The 22474-nt window shown below is 45.7% G+C and overlaps 1 protein-coding gene across 1 annotated transcript; it reads left to right on the top strand.

Moving 5' to 3' along the window:
- The first annotated feature begins 1846 nt into the window (after positions 1-1846).
- Positions 1847-22240, top strand: LOC125726783 (NLR family CARD domain-containing protein 3-like). Its single transcript, XM_049003274.1, has 7 exons — positions 1847-1970; positions 6876-6977; positions 7505-7618; positions 18513-18576; positions 18760-18988; positions 19610-21320; positions 21915-22240. The coding sequence occupies exons 2-7, from the start codon at positions 6916-6918 to the stop codon at positions 22000-22002; spliced, it is 2268 nt and encodes a 755-aa protein (XP_048859231.1). The 5' UTR covers positions 1847-1970; positions 6876-6915; the 3' UTR covers positions 22003-22240.
- Positions 22241-22474: the final 234 nt, after the last annotated feature.

Raw genomic sequence — 22474 nt, 5'->3', positions numbered from 1 at the left:
GGGAAGCTAATGACGCCGGTCAGCGATTGGTGGCAGCGACGTGGATTCCAGGCGCCACAGGAAAGGTTTGTGGTTCCTTCTAGGAGTTGGATTATTGTTTGTGTTGTGGGTTTTGTTTTCGGGGGATTGGGCTGTCTTCCCCCAACTACTTAATTTAAATAAATCAATTCATATCAAACAATATTTTTTTCCTTGTGTATTTATGTGTTATTTAGGAGGAACCACATGTGATTTGGGTGTTCATGGCCCTTGTCTTGATGTGAGCTGCCCAGGCCTTTTTATTGTCCACGCGTGAACTTTAGCTGGGTGTTTTAGCTGAGTGTAAAGTGTTTTCCCAAGTGTTTTAGAGATTGCTGTGCTGAGGTCATTGTGTGGGGGGGGTTGCGGTGTTGCCTGGGTGCTCTATTCACTTATTGGGTCAGGGACACTGAATTGTGGAATCCTGGTAATAAAGGCTTATTGCTAGACTTCTGTTGTGAGCCGTTTCTTATACCTGGTGCCCAGTTTAGCCGAGTCACAAACCTGCATCATTGGGGAAATCCGACTGTTCCATCTATGGATCCTGTTGAATCTGCTGTTGGTAAGGTGTGTTTTTCTATACATGCTCTTCAAGAAATAATAAAAAAAAAATCAGGACATTCTTTACCCAAAACTACACCTCCGTTCCACATGTTTCATACTGGAATGGCATAGTGGATAATATACCTTGGAAAAAGGTGTGGACTTTACCTTTTAAGTTTTTATCAACAAAGTAGAAGTCACCTTTAAATTGACACAAAGTTTATCCGTCCAAATATTTTCAATCTAGCTGTTCTTTCTGTGAATGTGACTGCAAAACTAATGTTCGTTTATTTTGGTCTTGCCCTTTTGTTGAAAAATTATGCTCTGATATGCTTAACATGATACAAACAAATGTATGTTATAATTTTCAGTTTTCTTGTAAATGTGTTTTTTTAGCGGGTTTTTTGTGACTGGAAGAATACATGTCACGATCGCCGTCGGGCGAGCAGGGAGCGGAGAATCAGGAACTCCGGCTTATTAGGTAGAACAAACAGACCAGGCGAAACACGGAGCACGACGTCAATGACGGAACTGGGGATACGTACTCTGACTTGGACTTAAATACACAGGACTGAATGAAACAACAAGAAACAACCTCACGTGGAACCCCGACGTTAACGAGGGGGGCGTGGCACGAGCGTGACAATGCAGATAAATTTAATACTATTTTATATTCGTAAATGTAAATACAATAAATCCAACCTATTTTCCCCTGTTCCCAAATTAGACCTAATAAATTATATTAATCTAATCAGAAAGTCTAAAAAAAAAAAAAAAAACAATCAGAACTGTATCCTGAGTTGATCCCTTTTTTACCTGATGTATAGATATAGTGCTAAAATGTTCTGTCATATTTGGTATTGAGATGGTAATCTTTTACTTTGTAATAACTCTTTATGAATATCTGTTCTTGTTTTGTTTAATCTGTCTAAAATGTTATCTGTACTTGTTGAGCATTGGAAATAAAAAAGTGTGATTCAATTGTTTAGTTTGACTTTTACTTTGCTGCACCAATTAATATATTTTGATGAAATTATAAAATGACAAAGTTGTCTTTGACGGTCCACCACCCCCAAATCGGTTTGATCCCTCCATTTCTAAATTTCTCAAATCGCCACTGTTAAGTGTTACTGCAGTACCGCTTTTTACATGCACGATCCTCCTGAATGTGCGTTATAATCGAATTACGGTTATTGTTACTAATTAAGTCACATAGATAATATCCCCCCAAAACCCTACGATGTGCCGCAGAGTCCGTGTTCATTTTTTGCATGAAACGGAGCTGATCATTTCCTGCCTGTAAACGAAAGTGAAATTAAGTGTCGAGATTTTAAAGGCAGAGTCGAAAGTTTGTCAAGAAATACTTTATCAAGATTCTGGAATAATTTAAAGATATTCTATGTTTCAAGGTAAGACTATAATAATAAAATGCATATGTTTTACACAGCCTACATATATAGCGGGATTTAAAATAAAACGGCAGATTTGGCAAAAAGAGACAATGTCACGGTTTTTCGGTCTGGTGAGAACAGAATACTTAATCCGTGGCTTCTTATTCCAAATGTAATGAGAAATTTGAGTGTTCAATATAATTAAGCATTAAATATACGTCCGTACAGCACAGTAGGTTACTGTACGTGTATCAGAAGAGTTTCCGAATTAACATCAATAATATTTAATTACTTACAGTACGCTCAGCCATGAGTTCGCCTAATATACTGTGCTGCGTAAACATTGTAATATTTTGAAGCTATATTAAGTTTTTCTTTTTTAAAGTGTTGGGGATTAATATGCAACTAAACATAAGGCTTAACATTTTATTAAATCAAAGGTTTTACCACGGATCTGTTCTGTGTTCTCCAATCTGAAATGTTCTGATTAATTGACTGGCTTTGCAGTCGTATTTAAATTGTTTAATGCAAATAGTACGCAAGTCTGATTTTAATAATCGGTAAAGATTAAGTCAAACGCAACCCACAGCGCAGCTGAATGACAGAAGGTGGTGTATGTATGTATTACACACACACGGGGTTAATTGTGTTGTGTGTGTGTGTGTATAAGTGTGAGCTCTTTATCAGTCCCGAAAAGGGCGCAGCAGAGCCATCAAGCAGGAATGAATTACACATCGCGGACACCGAGCGGAGTAAATACGGAGGGGGAGGGGGTCACACATTGTACCGGAAAATAAACACACGGTGTGATTTTAGAGACACAAACTTCACTTTTACACAGACGGCGGGTTTGCGCTTGTGGTAACGAAGCATTTTGAGCAAAGTTTCTCCTTTTCCCCTGGGAGAAGCAAGGTAAGCGTCCCTTTCCCCAGTGAAAGACAAGCCAAGACAGGTTTTCCAACTCTTTCCGTGAGAAGTTATTCGTGAAAAACAAGTTATATACGTGAACAATGAAAAACATGTTTGTGCAGTTCAACCATAGCACAATAATATTATGGGTGAGTCAAGGACGACGTATTTGAATCTCCGGATGATTAGTCCATATACGATCAGAATCAATCCATACCTCAATCACCTCATATTCTACTCGTATGTCTACTGGGGGCGGGGGCACTCTGCCAAGAGTAGTGGAGCCGAACAATCACAACAAATCATTAACAGTAATAAGTTAGAAAGAGATCTCTCAATGGAGGAGATTGATGATTTTATATCGTCCAAGGCGTCTTGGGATTTTTCAATACCATCGATACGAGCCAAAATTCGGTCCAGTACAGAATCGGCACCTCCCGCACTAGAATGGGAGTCATCGTCTTACTGACTAGCGAATACTCGTCAAACCAATTTTCATTTTTTTTTCTTATCAGTGTGAGAACGAGTTGAGGAAAAAAATGGAAAATCTCTGTAACTTCGACAAGGTTAAAGTATATTGTAATAGTGATTTGGGGGGTTAAATGGTGGAGAAATTAAATAGTTGGGAGCTGAGCAAGACTCTAAGCGGTCGTCCTGTACGAGATCACGTGACTTCTTGGCTTCTGATGAGTCACACCTGTTCTCAGGTAAATAGCCAGTAGGATAGAAACACTTACTGGACAGTAGCTCTGCAGGACCGGAGATGGAGACCCCTGCTGTACAGTGTTTGATATGGTTTTCAAATTATGATAAAATTCATTTTTATAAAAACACTTTGTAATGTTACAAACATACACATCCTACTGGAAATAAAGCATTGAATTCTATTCCCGAACTTGTCATACTTTTAGGTCCCTTGGAAATCAGCCTTTGTCAGAATCAGAATCAGGAGTGCAGTTGCAGTGCTGTAGGTGTTTAGCAGTGTGACAGATCAGCTGTTTAGGAGGGAGATGGCGAGGGGAGAGAAGCTGTTCCTGTGTCGGGTGTCCTGGTCTGCAGGCTTCTATATCGTCTGCCAGAGGGCAGCAGGTCAGAAAGTCTGTGTCCAGGGTGTGTGGGATCTGTGATGATTTTCCTGCCATTTCCCTGGATCTTGAGAGAGACAGGTCCTGGACGGAGGGCAGGGGGGCACCGATGATCTTTCTGCTGTCCGTACGGTCCGCTGCAGTCTCTTCCTGTCCTGTTTGGTGGCTGCTCCATACCAGACTGTGATGGAGGGCAGGGGGGCACCGATGATCTTTCTGCTGTCCGTACGGTCCGCTGCAGTCTCTTCCTGTCCTGTTTGGTGGCTGCTCCATACCAGACTGTGATGGAGGGCAGGGGGGCGCCTATGATCTTTTCTGCTGTCCGTACGGTCCGCTGCAGTCTCTTCCTGTCCTGTTTGGTGGCTGCTCCATACCAGACTGTGATGGAGGAGCAGAGGACAGACTCAGTGACTGCAGTGTAGAACTGGATCAGCAGCTCCTGTGGAAGACTGTACTTCCTCAGTTGTCTCAGGAAGTACATCCTCTGCTGGGCCTTTTTGAGGATGGAGGAGATGTTGGTCTCCCACTTCAGGTCCTGGGAGATGGTGGTACCCAGGAACTTGAAGAACTCCACAGTAGACACCGGGCTGTCTGATATGGTGAGGGGGAGCAGTGATGACGGACGTCTCCTGAAGTCCACTGTCATCTCTACAGTCTTGTGCGTGTTCAGCTCCAGGTTGTACTGACTGCACCAGAGTACCAGCCGCTCAACTTCCTGCCGGTATGCAGACTCATCACCATCCTGCATGAGTCCAATGATGGTGTCGTCTGCAAACTTCAGGAGTTTTACAGCTGAGTTCCTGGAGGTGCAGTCATTGGTGTAGAGGGAGAAGAGCAGTGGGGAGAGGACACATCCTTCAGGGGCACCGATACTGAGGGACCGTGTTTCAGAAGTGACCCCCCAGCCTTACCTGCTGCTTCCTCTCTGTCAGGAAGCTGGTGATCCACTGGCAGGTAGCTGGTGACACGTTGAGCTGGGAGAGTTTGGAGGAGAGGAGATTAGGCACAGTGGTGTCGAAAGCCGAACTAAAGTCCACAAACAGGATCCTGGCATAAGTTCCTGGACGGTTGAGATGTTGCAGTATATAATGCAGCCCCATATTCACTGCATCATCCACCAACCTGTTTGCCCGGTAGGCAAACTGCAGGGGGTCCAGCTGGTGTCCTGTAATGTCCTTCAGATGGGCTAAAACCAGACGTTCAAAGGATTTCATGACCACAGACGTCAAGGCGACAAGTCTGTAATCATTCAGTCCTGTGATGGTGGGTTTCTTGGGGACGGGATAATGGTGGAGCGTTTGAAGCAGGAGGGAACTTCACACAGCTCCAGGGATCTATTGAAGATGCGGGTGAAGATGGGAGCCAGCTGATCAGCACAGGTTCTGAGGCAGGAGGGGGAGACACCGTCTGGTCTGGGGGCTTCTTGGATTTCTGGAACAGCCGGCTCACATCTGCTTTGTGTATTCTGAGTTCCAGGGGGGAGGGTAGGGGGTGATAGGTGTGATGGAGGTCGTGGTTTTTGTACTGTACTGTGTAGATGTACTTTGTTTAAGTACATCTGCCCTCCCCAGGTCTGCTGGAATATCACTGCTGTATACATGCACCCACTGCAGTCATCTCTCAATGCGGAGGAGCAGCGGCTCTACTCTGAGTCCCCCCCGAATGACTGAGCTCCTCACCCTGTCTCCAAGGGAGAGCCCAGCCACCCTGCGGAGAAGCAGCAGCTCTACTCTGAGTCCCTCCCGAATGACCGAGCTCCTCACCCTGTCTCCAAGGGAGAGCCCAGTCACCCTGCGGAGAAGCAGCAGCTCTACTCTGAGTCCCTCCCGAATGACCGAGCTCCTCACCCTATCTCTAAGGGAGAGCCCAGCCACCCTGCGGAGGAAACCCATTTCAGCCACTTGTATTCGCGATCTCGTTCTTTCAGTCACTACCCATAGCTCATGACCACAGGTGAGGGTAGGAAAGTAAATTGACTGGTAAATTGAGAGCTTTGCCTTTTGGTTCAACTCCTTCTTCACCATGACGGACCGATGCAGGGCCCACATCACTGCTAACTCTGCACTGATCTGCCTGTCGATCTTCCGCTCCATCCTTCCCACACTCATGAACAAGCCCCCAAGATACTTAATCTCCTCCACTTGGAGAAGTACCTCCTCCCCGACCCAGAGAACACTCCACCCTTTTCCGGCTGAGGACCATGGTCTCGGATTTAGAGGTACTGATCCTCATCCCAGCTGCTTCACACTTGGCTGCGAACTGCTCCAGTGAGAACCGAAGGTCACAGTTCAGTGAAGTCAACTGAACCACATCATCTGCAAAAAGCAGAGACCCAATCCTGAGGTCACCAAACCCTCAGTGTCCTGGCTGTGCCTAGAAATTCCATCCATAAAAGTCTAGTCAGAACCTCACAACCTCACACACCAGCTCAGGCTTCTTCTCCACCAGAGAGGTGATATTCCATCTCCCTAGAGCCAACATCTCCGCCCATGGGTGCAGGCCTGTCTGTGGGGGGGGAAGGGAGGGCCCGGTGACCCACATCCGGGCGAGGGAAAACGTGAATCTATGTTTTTCCTCATCATAAGGGGTCTAATGAGCCGCAGTTCGTCTGGTTCCTCACCCAGGACCTGTTTGCCTTGGGTGACCCTACCAGGGGCATAAAGCCCTGGGCAGCTTAGCTCCTGGGATCACTGGAACACGCAAACCCCTCCACTACGATAAGGTGTCAGCTCCAGGAGAGGATGTTGATACATATAATTATTTATAAAAAATGTGGCATTGAAAGTTTGCATTAAACCTCTTTACTATGTGTAATTCTACACATGGAACATAACAGAATGAAGACACAATTCATCAGTTTGATGTAAAAATGCTGAGTCCTCGATATTGTGTATTTATCTATATATCTACTTACCCCTCATGTTCACAGAGGCCCCAGCAGGAATCATCTGGTCTGGATCAGCATAGAAATGGATGGATCTGCTTCTGAAATGCGCCCCCCTGTGGGGTGTAACAGAAAGAGCCCTGAGAGGTAACAGTGTTACAGCCCACTAGCATGCATGTCTCTCTGGGTCTATAGTCAGGCCATAACATAAAAGTAAACTGGGCTCCTAGCTAGGGCTGGTCAGTGGGCAGCACTTTAATATGTGTAGCTTAATAAAAAGACCTCGCCATCTTCTGTCTTCGCCGTCTTCTTCCACAATCAGCCAGTTCTTTTATACTAGAGGCGAGTCACAGACCATCCCTCCTATACAAAATGGCCACATAACAAAACTAAACAAACAAACAAAAATATATAAACAGGTAAAAAGGAACATAAGTCAAGTGTAGTTATGGAGGTTTTTAACGGTCATACTAAAAGTTTCATATAATATTTAAATTTTAGATGAGATAATTTCCTTAAAAGCTGACTGTAAATAAGTCTGCTTACATCAAGAGCTTCACAGCATATCAAAGTACATGAAGGCAGAGCAGAAGGATAAACAGCAGTGTGATGTCGTCCCCATTGTATGAATTATATTTATACCATGAGGGTTTGTTTCCTCTCGCTGCCCACAGTGTCCTGATGAAGAGAGCAGACTCCCCTGTACCCAGCTGTGTTTCCCTGAAGAGTGACTGGTCAATGGAGCCCCCACTCGCCTTCAGAGAGGGACCTTTTCCTACAGATCAAAGGTAAATGTGCATTTAAACAAACACTGTTAATGACATTCAGACTCTCAGTCAAATGGCACAGAGACACATACAAGCTATGAGGAAATAACATATTTATTATGAATGCACCAATTTTTACCTTTAACAGATTCCATCACCTTGAGAATTTAAACAAAAGTTTTGTCTGTATTCTATATAAATAACATCTGAGGTAAATGGATGAGGATTACTGTAAAACCTGACTTTCTGCGAGCCGGAATTGGAAGTTATTTAATCGCAAAGTGGATTTTAAATTTCAGTCCTCAGCACAGAGCTGGAAAAAACTGGTTTGCCTGTTACCCCCCTGCATGTCCATTAAAGAATGACTCGACAATAGATTGTCGTCTCGTGAGATGGATGTTTCTGTTTTGATAACAAATAATTTCACTCTCATGAACTCATTAGATCATATTCAGATGAAGGCTTTAGTTTAACATGTTTAGTCAAACTGTGTGGCTTAAACAATAAACTATTATCATCAGACAAAAAAAGAGGAAGACTATTGGTTTCTTTGCCAAAGGTGACATTTAAATACTTGCTGATTCAGATCATAATTAATGTGACACTATAGTGGTTCTCATCCCCTGAGTATAAAATAAGATTATTTGTTGATCCAAGAGGGGAAATTTTCTTGTGTTCAGCAGCAAAGTGTTATGTTATTTATATGATTAAAAACAGAGAGCAGCTTTTACCACATTAAAAATGGGACGTTAAGGCTGGCTGTGGGGGCTGCACATCGACAGCAGGCATTGTGGGGTCTAACGGCAGCAGGCAGGAAAGATCCCCAGTAGCGCTTCTTAGCTCACAGTGGGGGAATGAGCCGGTGGCTGAAGGTGCCCCAAGATAGCGCCCCCTGGAGCCTCGGCTGGGTTATGGACCGGGCCAGTGGGGCCAGTGCCCTGGGGCCTCAGGACTTTAGAAGCTGTGAGTCACAACATTTATAGTGCAAGCCATGAAATGCGCCCCCCTGTGGGGTGTAAGAGAAAGAGCCCTGAGAGGTAACAGTGTTACAGCCCACTAGCATGCATGTCTCTCTGGGTCTATAGTCAGGCCATAGGGCACTTGGCACACGCCAGCCGCCTGGGGCACTTGGCACGGTTTTTCGAAAGTCTTGCTGGATGTGTTGTCATAGCAGCACATCCAAATCCTCAAACCTGCTCGGATGCAGGTTTGTTCTGCATAAACAGGGATTAGCTCACAGACTTAATAGTGTCCGTGCATGGAAATGGGTTCAATCATGGCCTCACCATTCATATACGTAAAATCAACAAACACATACATACATACACAAACTCATACATACAAACATGTATGAAATGTCATGTTTGTACTTTAACTTGATTGTATTTTATCTGTAATTATGACAATAAAAGAATGATGAAACACTGGAACCGTAGTAATACATTCAAGCGATAAATACAATAACTAAAAACTACTTACACATTTAACTTGTCGGACACTTTTTGCCAGCCGTCTTTTCTGTTTTGGGTCGCTTTTGATGTGTTTCCTTTAGTAGATACTAAATCTTTGAATTCATCATACTCCTCTGTAGCATTCCCCTCGGATTGATGGCCGAAAGACTTGACTGATGGTTCACGATTTATTTAAAATAAATTAATTACCAAAAAAAAACGTAGCCAACGTAAGAGCTTGTGCATTTACCAGTGGGGGGTTTAAACCATTTACAAAATATCATAAAGCAAAGACAAACACGTTCTCCGCTTAGCTTAGCTTAACGATGTTCTGGTAGCCGAAAAAAACGGAAGTCCCTCAAAAAAAGGGGTCCCACTAAATAAAACTACATAAGCATAAATGAATGTATACAAATGAATACAGAATACAAACGTATATTAAAAAATATGCAATACGCAACTCAATATGTTTTGTAACATTAATTAGTCTCATGTCAAACCTTGGGGTTATTTACACTCCCACCAAAATTATGTGTGTTCCAAGCAATACCCACAAACACAAATAATTTTCAAATCTGTATCATTTGGAAAATAAAGCATAAACATCAGTGAAATGTACTTAAGTAGCTTCTCATAACAAGACTAACCTCTGCACTGGACGTTCTAGCACTGACAGCTTACCAAGGCGTTCCCCTTTCTCCTTAAGTCTCTTATCTCCTATACATATTTTACCCTTTCTTACCAGTCCATCTTCATCAGTGACAGTCTCTGAAATCCGTCCCAGTTTCCTTTCACATCTGGGTAACAAGTCATCCACAAGCATCACTGTATCTCCCGCTTGTACATTTCTCTTCGGTGTGTGCCAACGCTGTCTTGCAATAATAATGTGGAGATACTCCCTTTCCAGTGACTCAAAAATTGTTCCGTCAGATACTGTACTCTGCGCCATCTCCTTTGTCCATGAAGGTCCTCCCTAACACACTTCCCTGGTGGAGGTGGAGCCATGTTGGACTTCATTGTAAGTAGATGATTGGCTGTGAGTGGTTCCATACTATCAGGGTTGTACAGGTTGTCCACAGTAAGTGGGCGACTGTTGACTATAGCCATGACTTCATAAAACAACGTTCACAGAGAAGTACCGTTGAGTCTGCAAGAGGCCAATGATAATGTGGAGTCCAACACACTCCTTATGGTCCTTATCTGGCTCTCCCACACACCTCCGGCGTGACAGGAGTGAGGTGCGTTGAAAACAAAATCACAATGTTTTTCGGATAGAAAGGTGGTGAGTCTGGGAGTGTCAAGTTCTTGTAAAGCTTTGTTCAATTCGTTCTTTGCCCCCACAAAGTTGGTGCCTTGATCACATTGGATTTGTCTAACAGCACCACGAACTGCAATGAAACATCTCAGACCATTTATAAAGGCATCAGTGGACATATCCTCTAACATTTCACTATGGATCGCTCATGAGCAGAAACAAGTGAAAAGCAAACCATATCTTTTATGCTGCTTTCTTCCCTCTCTAGTGGTAAAGGGACCAAACAGTCCATGCCACACTATGAGAAAGGTGGGGAGGGCTCTACACCTTCCTTTGGAAGGTCACTCATCCTTTGACCTTCTGGAGGTCTTCTGAGTCTCTGGCAAGTGACACACTGCCGGATAAAAGATGCAACTGCTCTGCTTATTCCAGGAGTCCAATAGCCATTGGATCTGATTTCATTGATGGTAAAGCCCTCGCCTTGATGTTTTACTCTTTCATAATAATGACTAATTATCAGCTTAGTCACATGATGGTTTTTTGATAAGATCACTGGGTGTCTGAGTAAGTTGTAGAAGGATGATCGACTTGGGATGATCTGGCAACCGACTTCCCTTCTTCAGTAACTGTATTTCTTGCTTGTACACCTGCTTTCGGAGGTGTTTGACGATGACACGCCCTGCACTTTCCAATGCACTTACATTAGCGAGTCCATTTATTTTTCCTTTAACTCCTCACAAAAGGCATGAAATGGCCTTAGTAGCCTGCAACCATGATGAGAACTCGGACAAGCGGTCAGCAGCACTACACCCCTGTATGCAGTGTTCCAGTTCTTCACACCTCTGGATCACCTATGAGAGGTTCCAATACTACATCTGTTATTATCGATATTTCCTGTTTCCAGAGGAACACAGAAGCACTAAACCAATTTGAGGAAAACAACTCATTTATGGTTTTCCCTCTAGAGGCAGTGTCTAATGGATTCTCTTCTGTTGAGACATAAAGCCATTGTTGAGGATTTGTACTGTGGCGAATTGTCTGAACCCTATTGGCTACAAACGTGTGAAAGAGTCATGCATCATTATTTATATTGCCCAGAACTACTTTTGAGTAGTTTGGAGTCTGCCACATTCGAATAGCTAAGCTCTTCTCTAAGCATATTGCTGACTGTAACTGAGACTACTGCCGCTGATAATGCTAGCCTTGGTATGGTGGTCGCCTTTGTGGGAGCTACATATGAATTTGGCAAAGTCTTGGAAAGATGGGAATTCGCCACCTTCCATGAGGGCTACCGTAACCCGACGATTCCAGCGCAATGCTACCCAGTCAGGTAGCTTCTAAATTAATGTTTGACTTTCCCCACAGTCACTCAGTATGTCTAGGCCCTTTGCATGAGGCATAGTTTGCAAACAGGCATTTAAAAATCAGAAAATGTCTGTAACCCTTCGGCATCTTTGGACCGTATTTGTGGCCATTTTGAGAGCCTCTCCGGAAATGTCCTTTGGATGATGAATGGCTGACCGTATGGCTGACCGTATGGCTGACCGTATGGCTGACCGTGTGGCTGACCGTATGGCTGACCATATCGCTGACCGTATCACTGACCGTATGGCTGACCGTATCGCTGACCATATGGCTGACCGTATCGCTGACCGTATGGCTGACCGTATGGCTGACCATATCGCTGACCGTATGGCTGACCGCATGGCTGACTGTATCGCTGACCGTATCACTGACCGTATCACTGACCATATCGCTGACCGTATCGCTGACCGTATGGCTGACCGTATCGCTGACCTTATCGCTGACTGTATGGCTGACCGTATGGCTGACCGTATCACTGATCGTATCGCTGACCGTATGGCTGACCGTATGGCTGACCGTATGGCTGACTGTATCACTGACCGTATCGCTGACCGTATGGCTGACCGTATGGCTGACCGCGTGGCTGACCATATGGCTGACCGCATTGCTGACCGTATCGCTGACCGTATATCTGACCACGTGGCTGACCGTATGGTTGACCGTATCACTGATCGTATCGCTGACCGTATCGCTGACCATATGGCTGACTGTATCACTGACCGTATCGCTGACCGTATGGCTGACCGTATGGCTGACCGCGTGGCTGACCGTATGGCTGACCGCATTGCTGACCTTATCGCTGACTGTATGGCTGACCGCATGGCTGACCGTATGGCTGACCGCATTGCTGACCGTATCGCTGACCGTATGTCTGACCGCGTGGCTGACCGTATGGCTGACCGCATTGCTGACCGTATCGCTGACCGTATGTCTGACCGCGTGGCTGACCGTATGGCTGACCGTATCGCTGACTGTATGGCTGACCGTATCGCTGACCGTATGTCTGACCGCGTGGCTGACTGTATGGCTGACCGTATCGCTGACCTTATCGCTGACTGTATGGCTGACCGTATCGCTGACCGTATGGCTGACCGTATGGCTGACCTTATCGCTGACTGTATGGCTGACCGTATCGCTGACCGTATCGCTGACCGCATGGCTGACCGTATGGCTGACCGTATGGCTGACCGTATCACTGACCGTATCGCTGACCGCATCGCTGACCGTATCGCTGACCGTATCACTGACCATATCGTTGACCGTATCGCTGACCGTATGGCTGACCGTATCGCTGACCTTATCGCTGACTGTATGGCTGACCGTATGGCTGACCGTATGGCTGACCGTATCGCTGACCGCATCGCTGACCGTATGGCTGACCGTATCGCTGACCGTATGGCTGACCGTATGGCTGACCGCATCGCTGACCGTATGGCTGACCGTATCGCTGACCGTATCGCTGACCGTATGGCTGACCACATCGCTGACCGTATGGCTGACCGTATCGCTGACCGCATCGCTGACCGTATGGCTGACCGTATCGCTGACCATATCGCTGACCGTATTGCTGACCGTATCACTGACCGTATCGCTGACCGTATCGCTGACCGTATGGCTGACCGTATGGCTGACCGTATCGCTGACCATATCGCTGACCGTATCGCTGACCGTATCACTGACCATATCGCTGACCGTATCACTGACCGTATGGCTGACCGTATCGCTGACCTTATCGCTGACCGTATGGCTGACCGTATCACTGACCGTATGGATGACCGTATGGCTGACCGTATGGGTAACCGTATGGCTGACCATATCGCTGACCGTATGGCTGACCGTAACGCTGACCATATCGCTGACCGTATCGCTGACCGTATCACTGACCATATCGCTGACCGTATCGCTGACCGTATCACTGACCATATCACTGACCGTATCATTGACCGTATCGCTGACCGTATCACTGACCGTATCACTGACCGTATCGCTGATTAAGCTTATTCCAAGCATCTTTTTATGCCTCATCATCACTTTGGTAGAACGTGCCCTCAAGACATTTATGAGCAGGACCACTGATATATTTCTTAAGGTAATACAGCTTATCTGCTGAAGAGATACCTGTTCTCTGAATGAGTACATAAAGGATGCCTTACATTCAATAAAATGAATTGGATCCCCATTAAACATCGCAGGCTCTGGCATTGAGAGCCTGTTAATGGCTTTGCTGTTCTGAATAGCTTGAGCCAGGTAACCGTAAAATCCGTCAGCAGCGCACTGTGGCGGGCGAAGGTAAAGCTCTTACTGCAGCATTCCCCTCCGGATTTATGGCCAAAAGACATGACTGATGGTTCACGATGTATTTAAAATAAATTAATTACCAAAAAAAAACGTAGCCAACGTAAGAGCTTGTGCCTTTACCAGGGGGGGGTGGGGCTTAAACCATTTATAAAATATCATAAAGCAAAAGACAAACACGTTCTCCGCTTAGCTTAGCGATGTTCTGGTAACTGAAAAAAACGGAAGTCCCTCAAAAAAAGGGGTCCCACTAAATAAAACTACATAAGCATAAATGAATGTATACAAATGAATACAGAATACAAATGTATATTAAAAATATGCAATACGCAACTCAATATGTTTTGTAACATTAATTAGTCTCGTGTCAAACCTTGGGGTTATTTACATCCTCTAATAAAAGGTCCTCCTTGTCATGACCCGGCTCGTCGGCTCCTCGTGTGTGCCACGCCCCCTGATTACCCGCGTGTGCGTCCCTGATTGTTTCCAGCCTTGTCTGATGTCAGTCAGTGTCCGATGTTCCCTGTTCCCCGAAAACCTTTAATTAAACTCCCTTTCGTCCCTAATCCTGCCTGCCTGCTTCCTGATTCCTCCTTACCCGCACGATTGCCCGTCTGCTGCACCCCGATCGTGACAGAATGACAGACCAAAAGAAGCGGAGGAGACGGAGAGTCCCGCAGGGGACGATCCGTCTCGGCGCCTGCTCGCTCTCCAGGATTTGGCTCCCGACGGAGGACGAGAGGGAGGTACCCGCCCTACCTCCAGCCCGGGGGCCGACCACACGCGACCCCGATCCCGCGTGGAAGTACTGGCTCTCCAGTGAGGACGAGGACGAGGAGCCCTTCCTCTACCCTTACCCGGAGCCGGAGGCCTTTCTTCCGCCGTCCGTTTTTACGGACGTCGCGCCGCCTCCCGCCACCGCCAGGCGCCAGCGAGGGAGACGGAGGAGACCGGCGATCGCCAGTACGGAGGACCTCCCTCCGTTGCTGCCGGCGGACCCCGCTCCCGTGTGGCCGCCGCTGCCTGCGCAGCCGCCTTCGCTGCCGCCGCTGCCTGCGCAGCCGCCTTCGCTGCCGCCTCTGCCTGCGGACCCCGCTCCCGTGCGGACGCCGCTGCCTGTGCAGCCGCCTTCGCTGCATGCGCAGCCCCCTTCGCCTGCTGCAGCTCCCGGGCAGGCGCCCCCACTGCAGTCACCTGCAGCTCCCGGGCAGGCGCCCCCCCAGACTTCAGCTCCTGTTCCTGACCGCGCTCCAAGTCCTGACCGCGCTCCAAGTCCTGACCGCGCTCCAAGTCCTGACCGCGCTCCAGCAGCTCCCGGGCCGGCGCCCCCACACCCTGCTGACCCTGTTCCGGTCCCTGACCGTGCCCCAGTTCCTGTCACCCTAGTCCCCGAGGTGGTCCCGGAGGACTCCATCGTGGCTCCTCCCTCTTCGGAGGTGGTGGAGCTGGAATGGGACCCCTCGGGGATCGCACTTGTGACTGTTTCTCCCTCGCCCCGGCGAACTCGACCCCGACCTGGGGTCATCGTGTCTGTGTCCCGTAAAGCGAGGGGACACAGACGCAGGGCTGGGGTCCCGTCCGCCCTGCCCCCTGGCTCGCCCTGCCTCGCCTGCGCCTATTTTTTTTATAGGCTTTATTATATTTGTTACACAACATTAGTAGTGAGATCGCGGAATTTCGCCCGACGGTACAATGTTTTTGGAATCTGTTCCTACACGTTGGACATTCTTTGAGACAACGCTTAACTAAGCAGTCAGTTAACCTGGTCTGGATCAACCTTGTTCACTCACCTACTATAAGTTGCCATGGTAGCTCAGCAGGGATTAATTTAAGACACGTTGATGGAAAGGAATTCCCACTTAAATGAGCCAGACTTGTCGAAATAAGTCAGATTTTCCCTTAATCCTGCTTCATGTAACACCCCCCAGAAGGCTTGGCCCACAGCGTTATGGCCAGGGAGAGTGACCCAGAGTGTTCCGACTTTGGCTGTGCTGACGTTCACTAGCATCCGGTCTGATTAAGCAGATGGAGGGGGCTGCATGAGTCGGAACTCCTAAAGCGCGTAGCCCCACCAGGCCCTGTCAGCTCTCAAGCTGCCTGCCCTGCATGCACAGCTGGGCCAGTTAAGGTTTGAGGCAGCATCACCAGCACTTGAGTTCATGGTCAGCTGGGTGGTGTAAGCTGAGAGGCCTGCCTCCGCTCATACTGCTCGCTCCCCTTCCCACCCGCTCTCACGCTTCCCCCTGTCCCTGGTCAGCACATCCCCATCACATCCTAATGGGATAAGAACGTTCTGAAGGTTTGAGGCAGAATCACCAGCACTTCATGGACAGCTGTGTGTATGTTTTCCCTCACTGCTGCTGGCTGACAGACAAATGATGATCCCTGAAGTGGTTAGTATTCTGTAATACAGTAGAATATTCTAGAGGGAGTGGCGCATGCTGATGACATCATGCACATTATGTCCACTGGGATAGAGAACAGGTGCAGGATGATGATGTTTAATTTTTCATCATATTTAGGCAACAATATCGCCGCGGCTAGTGGGGGCCTGGGGAGCAGCTGGTACAGAAGCGGGAGGGGGGGCAGTGATGCAGGCAACAAGCTGATAGGCGCCCCCCCCCCCCCCGTCTGACGCTCCCTGCTCACTCGCGAGTGCCAGGTCGGCGCGGCCGTGGGCCAGTCGCTCACAGAGCAGGCGGTTCCATTGATAAGCAAAGCAGAGCCTTATCGAGGGGTAGGGTAGCGTGGGGGATTCACTGTTTGCCGGTTGCATAGGCAGCTGTTTGCTCACTCTGGGGGGGGGGGGGGGCGCTTAACATGGCAGATACATCTTTCCAAACTACAACCCCAATTCCAAAAAAGTTGGGACATTCTGCTAATTGTAAATAAAAACAGAAGGCAGTGATATGGAAATTTCATAAACCTATATTTTATTCATAACAAAACTCAAATATCAAATGTTTAAACTGAGAAAATGCATAATTTTAAGGAAAAAAACAAGGTAATTTTAAATTTCGCAGCAAAAACACACATCTCACAAAAGTTGGGACAAGGCCATGTTTACCACTGTGTGGCATCTCCTCTTCTTTTAACAACAGTCTGTAAATATCTGGGGACTGAGGAGGTCAGTTGCTTGAGTTTTGGGAGAGGAATGTTGTCCCATTCTTGTCTGATACAGGATTCTAGTTGCTCAACTGTCCTAGATCTTCTGTGTCATATTTTTAGTTTTATGAAGCACCAAATGTTCTCAGTGCTTGAAAGATCTGGACCGCTGGCAGGCCAGTTCAGTACCCGGACCCTTCTTCTACGAATCCATCATGTTGTAATTGATGCAGTGTGTGGTTTGGCATTGTCATGTGGGAAAATGCAAGGTCTTCACTGAAAGAGACATCGTCTGGATGGGAGCATCTGTTGCTCTAGAACCTGGACATACCTTTCAGCATCGATGGTGCCTTTCCAGATATGCAGGCTGCCCCTGCCATATATACTAATGCACCCCCACACCATCAGAGATGCTGTCTTTTGAACTGAGTGCTGATAACACGCTGGGTGGTCCTTCTCCTCTTTAGTCCGGATGACACGGTATCCCTGGTTTCCAAAAAGAATCTCAAATTTAGATTCGACTGACCACAGAACAGTTTTCCACTCAGCCGCAGTCCATTTTAAATGAGCTTTGGCCCAGAGACGACGTCGGTGATTCTGGATCATCTTCATATTCGGCTTCTTCTTTGGATGATAGAGTTTTAACTGGCATCTGTGCATGGCAGCGCGAATTGTGTTCACTGACAATGTTTTTGGGAAATATTCCTGAGCCTATTTAGTGATTCCATTACAGAATCATGCCTGTTTGTGATGCAGTGCTGCCTAAGGGCCAAAATATCACAGGCATCTAGTCTGGTTTTTCACAGAGATTTCTCCAGATTCTCAGAATCATTTGATTACATTATGTGCTGTAGATGATGAAATATTCAACCTCTTTGCAGTTTTATACTGAGGAACTTCTTTCTGAAATTGCTCCACTATTTGTCAGTGCAGTATTAGGGGGATTATGACCCTCTGCCCATCTTTACTTCAGAGAGACACTGCAACTCTAAGATGCTCTTTTTATACCCAGTCATGTTACTCACCTGTTGCCAATTGACATAATTATTTGCAAATTGTTCCTCCAGCTTTTGGGTTTTTGTACCACTAACTTTTCCAGCCACCTATTGCCTCCGTCCCAACATTTTTGAGACGTGTTGCTGTCATGAAATTCAAAATGAGCCAATATTTTTCATGAAATAGCAAAATGTCTCAGTTTAAACATCTGATGTGTTTTCTATACTTTGTTATGAATATAATACAGGTTTATGAGATTTCCATATCATTACATTCTGTTTTTATTTACAATTTGCACAATGTCCCAACTTTTTGGAATTGGTGTTGTAATATATTACAATGTTATTCTTTATCCGCAGTAACAGCAATTTTAATGGGGAACTTTTCAGTCTTTCAGTTACATTTGTGTAGATGAATTGAGGTCTTTATGTTTCTGCCTAATTCACAGAGACCAAATGAAAGATTGCAGTACAGATCTACATGATAAATCGGGTTTATCATCCATATTGAAGGTTTGTATTTATTGCTGATATATATTTTCTTGGCTGTTATGTCAATTAGCTTATATTTTATACAGCTGTATAATAAGAAATTCATCGTGTTAAAGAAAATATGTTTTAAACTATGATTCACAAGTGAAACTCTGAAAAGGTTTGGTGTAAGTAGGAATAATTAACTGAGACTGTTTATTTTAGTCACTAGAGGAGAAAGCCATGAAGTTCCTAAAGGACGAGCTGAAGACGTTTGTGAGGTACCTAGATCAGAATTACCCAGAATGCTCTGAGCCTCAGCTGGAGGAGGACAATGACCTGGACTGTGATGGTCAGATGCAGAAGACCAGTGTTAGAGAAGTAGCTCTGAAGATCACACTGTACATCCTGAGGACCATGAAGCAAAATGATCTTGCTGACCTGCTGGACAAGAGTAAGAACTTTATAATATTATATACATGTACAATATTGTCTAAACGTCTTAGGCAGCCAAAGAAAAGGATGTTTAAATGGTCTTTATGTTGGTGTAGAAGTACTATAATATGTATGTCAAAGTGTGTTTGCCATTTCAGAACCTCTCCCAACATCACCTTAATATATCGTGCAGTATATCCCTGTATTTTTTCACTTGACCACTAACACACCTCATGTAGCTGATCAATATCTCACTGAGTTTTAAACTAATTTAATTAATTCATGAAGTGAGCTGGTGGTGAAATTTAACAAATACATGGACTGGCTGTGGTGCCCCTGAGGAGAGGTTTGGGAAATGAAAAGGGGTTTTGTATGTTTTTTGGTTTTGAGCAGATATACACTTACTACCCAGATAAATGGCTTTAAACATTTCCTTCGGCTGCCTAAGGCTTATTCACGGTCCTGTATGCGGTGTTCCAGTAAAATACGCATGATAAAACTTTCAGTTTCACATTCACAGTCACAGGGAAATATCTGGATATGTATGTGTAAAAAAGTGTGTTTTTGGTAAATATTCTTCCTCTCATACTGGTCAGGATCACAGTGAGAATTAGTGCATTTTCCTCTCATTTCTTTTCAGGACAGCTCATGCTACAGGAATTCAAAGGTAAACTTAAGAAGCAATTTGTGTGTGTATTTGAAGGGAAAGCTAAGGAAGGACAGCCAACACTTCTCAGTGAGATTTACACAGAACTCTACATAACTGAAGGTGGGACTGGAGCAGTCAATGATGAACATGAAGTGAGACAGATTGAAACAGCATCCAAGAAAAGGCGAACAGAAGATACTACAGTCAAGTGCAATGATATATTTAAACCCTTATGTGGGCGTGAGACACCTATCAGAACTGTACTCACTAAAGGGGTGGCAGGTATCGGGAAAACAGTCTCTGTGCAGAAATTTATTCTCGACTGGGCGGAAGGAAAAGCGAACCAGGATGTTCACTTCATATTTGCTCTTCCTTTCCGGGACCTGAATTTGATTAAGGATGAATACAGTCTGATTGAACTGCTTCTCCACTTTGTCCCAGAACTGAAATCACTTGAATCCACTGAGCTGTTTATGTACAAAATCTTGTTCATCTTTGATGGTCTGGATGAGTGTCGCCTTCCTCTCGATTTTCAGAACAATGAGAGCTGGTTTGATGTAACAAAGAAAACGTCACTGGATGTGCTGTTGACTAACCTCATTAAGGGGAATCTGCTCCCATCCGCTCTCCTCTGGATAACCTCCCGGCCAGCAGCAGCCAATCAGATACCTGCTAAGTGTGTCCACCAGGTGACAGAGATACGAGGGTTCAGTGATGCCCAGAAGGAGGAGTATTTCAGGAGGAGATTTAGGGATCAGAGCCTGGCCAGCAGGATTATCACACATGTGAAATCATCAAGGAGCCTCTTCATCATGTGCCACATACCTGTGTTCTGCTGGATTTCAGCCACTGTGCTTAAGAGGCTTTTTAGTGAGACTGACAGGGGAGAAATTCCAAGGACTTTGACTGAAATGTACACACACTTCCTGATCTTTCAGACAAGTTTAAAAAATGACAAGTATATGAAAAACCAAGAAACTAAGCTTAAGGAATACAGCAAGGAATTCCTTTTAAAACTTGGTAAACTGGCTTTTGACAACCTTGAGAAAGGAAATCTCATATTTTATGAGCAAGATCTGTCAGAGAATGGCATTGATGTCACTGAAACTTCAGTTTACTCTGGAGTGTGCACAGAAGTCTTTAAAGAGGAGTATGGGTTGTACCAGGAGAAGGTGTACTGCTTTGTGCATCTGAGCATCCAGGAGTATCTCGCTGCTTTATATGTGTTTCTGTCAAACTCATCAGCTGACCTGCTGAAGACTGCAGTGGATCAGGCATTAGAGAGCAAGAATGGACACTTGGACCTCTACCTCCGCTTCCTCCTGGGCCTCTCAACAGACTCCAGTAAGACTCTGTTACAAAAGCTACTGGGACAGAGAAGAAAGAGATCACATGACATTAACAAAATAACCAAATACATCAAGGAGAAAATAAAGGAGAATTTATCTCCAGAAAGGACCATCAACCTGTTCCATTGTCTGACTGAACTTGGTGACAATTCTCTAGTAGAGGAAGTACAAAGATACCTGAATTCAGGAAACATTTCAGCAGATGACCTCTCACCTGCACAGTACTCAGCTCTGGCCTTTGTGATGCTGATGTCAGATGAGGAGCTGGATGTGTTTGATCTGAAGAAATACATCAGACGAGATAAAGAGCACTGCAGGCTGCTGCCTGTGGTCAAGAACTCCAGGACGGCTCTGTAAGTGACGTGGGGATGGGAAATCATGTCTGGTCTGGCAGTAATACATGAATATTGTATGAAATGTGTAATATATATTATATATTTCTCCTCATTGATTAATAAGTGGGCGGTACGGTGGTGCAGTGGTTAGCACTGTTGCCTCACACCTTTGGGACCCGGGTTCGAGTCTCCGCCTGGGTTACATGTGTGTGGAGTTTGCATGTGCTCCCCATGTCATTGTGGGGTTTCCTCCAGGTACTCCAGTTTCCCCCCACAGTCCAAAAACATGCTGAGGCTAATTGGAGTTACTAAATTGCCCGTAGGTGTGCATGTGTGAGAGAATGGTGTGTGAGTGTGCCCTGCAATGGGCTGGCCCCCCATCCTGGGTTGTTCCCTGCCTCGTGCCCGTTGCTTCCAGGATAGGCTCCAGATCCCCGCGACCCAGTAGGATAAGTGGTTTGGAAAATGGATGGATTAATAAGTGGGTTTTATTCTGATAATCACAGCTATAGCTGTTTGTACAGCAGTAGCTAATCCTGACCACAGACTTTATAATGACTGAAGGTAGTGATGTCACTTTTTGTTTGTTACTACGTTTCCATTCCCATCTAGTCTGCCTTCTGATCACAGGCACAGCATCCTAACCTGCTATAGAAACAGTGAGGGCTCTTTATCCACAGGGTGTATCAGTGGTATGTGAGTGTTATTGTCTGCAGGCGTGTTCATGTGATGGAGCCCAGAGTTGGGAGCTTCTGTATGACTGCTGTCTCTGGCTGCTCACTGGCGCCCTCTGCTGGCCTCAGCTGCACCTGGCTGAGGATGTGATGACACATCTAGTCCGGCAGACATAGATAAACATTGTTTAAAATATAAAATGAATATGTATATATGTAATTTATTTCCCCTCTTTTATCAACAAGGTTCCTTTTTAAACTTGTTTATATTAACTGAAGGTAGTGATGTAGTAAAAACAAAAAAGACAAGATTTCCACGATCATCCTTTGTGTAACAAATAACCAAAGATACAGCATCATACAGAATGGTCCAGTTTTCATTAATAGTGGGAAAACCACTCATATTCGTTTCAGTTCTGGATGCTGTAGGAAGCATTTCTGTAAATACTGGGTGTGGTGTGTGACTCTTTGGGTTCGGACTCTGTGTCAATGAGCGGA

Source organism: Brienomyrus brachyistius, unplaced genomic scaffold (assembly GCF_023856365.1).
Source record: "Brienomyrus brachyistius isolate T26 unplaced genomic scaffold, BBRACH_0.4 scaffold76, whole genome shotgun sequence".
Classification (NCBI taxonomy): domain Eukaryota; kingdom Metazoa; phylum Chordata; class Actinopteri; order Osteoglossiformes; family Mormyridae; genus Brienomyrus; species Brienomyrus brachyistius.
This window is presented reverse-complemented; position numbering and strand designations above follow the sequence as displayed.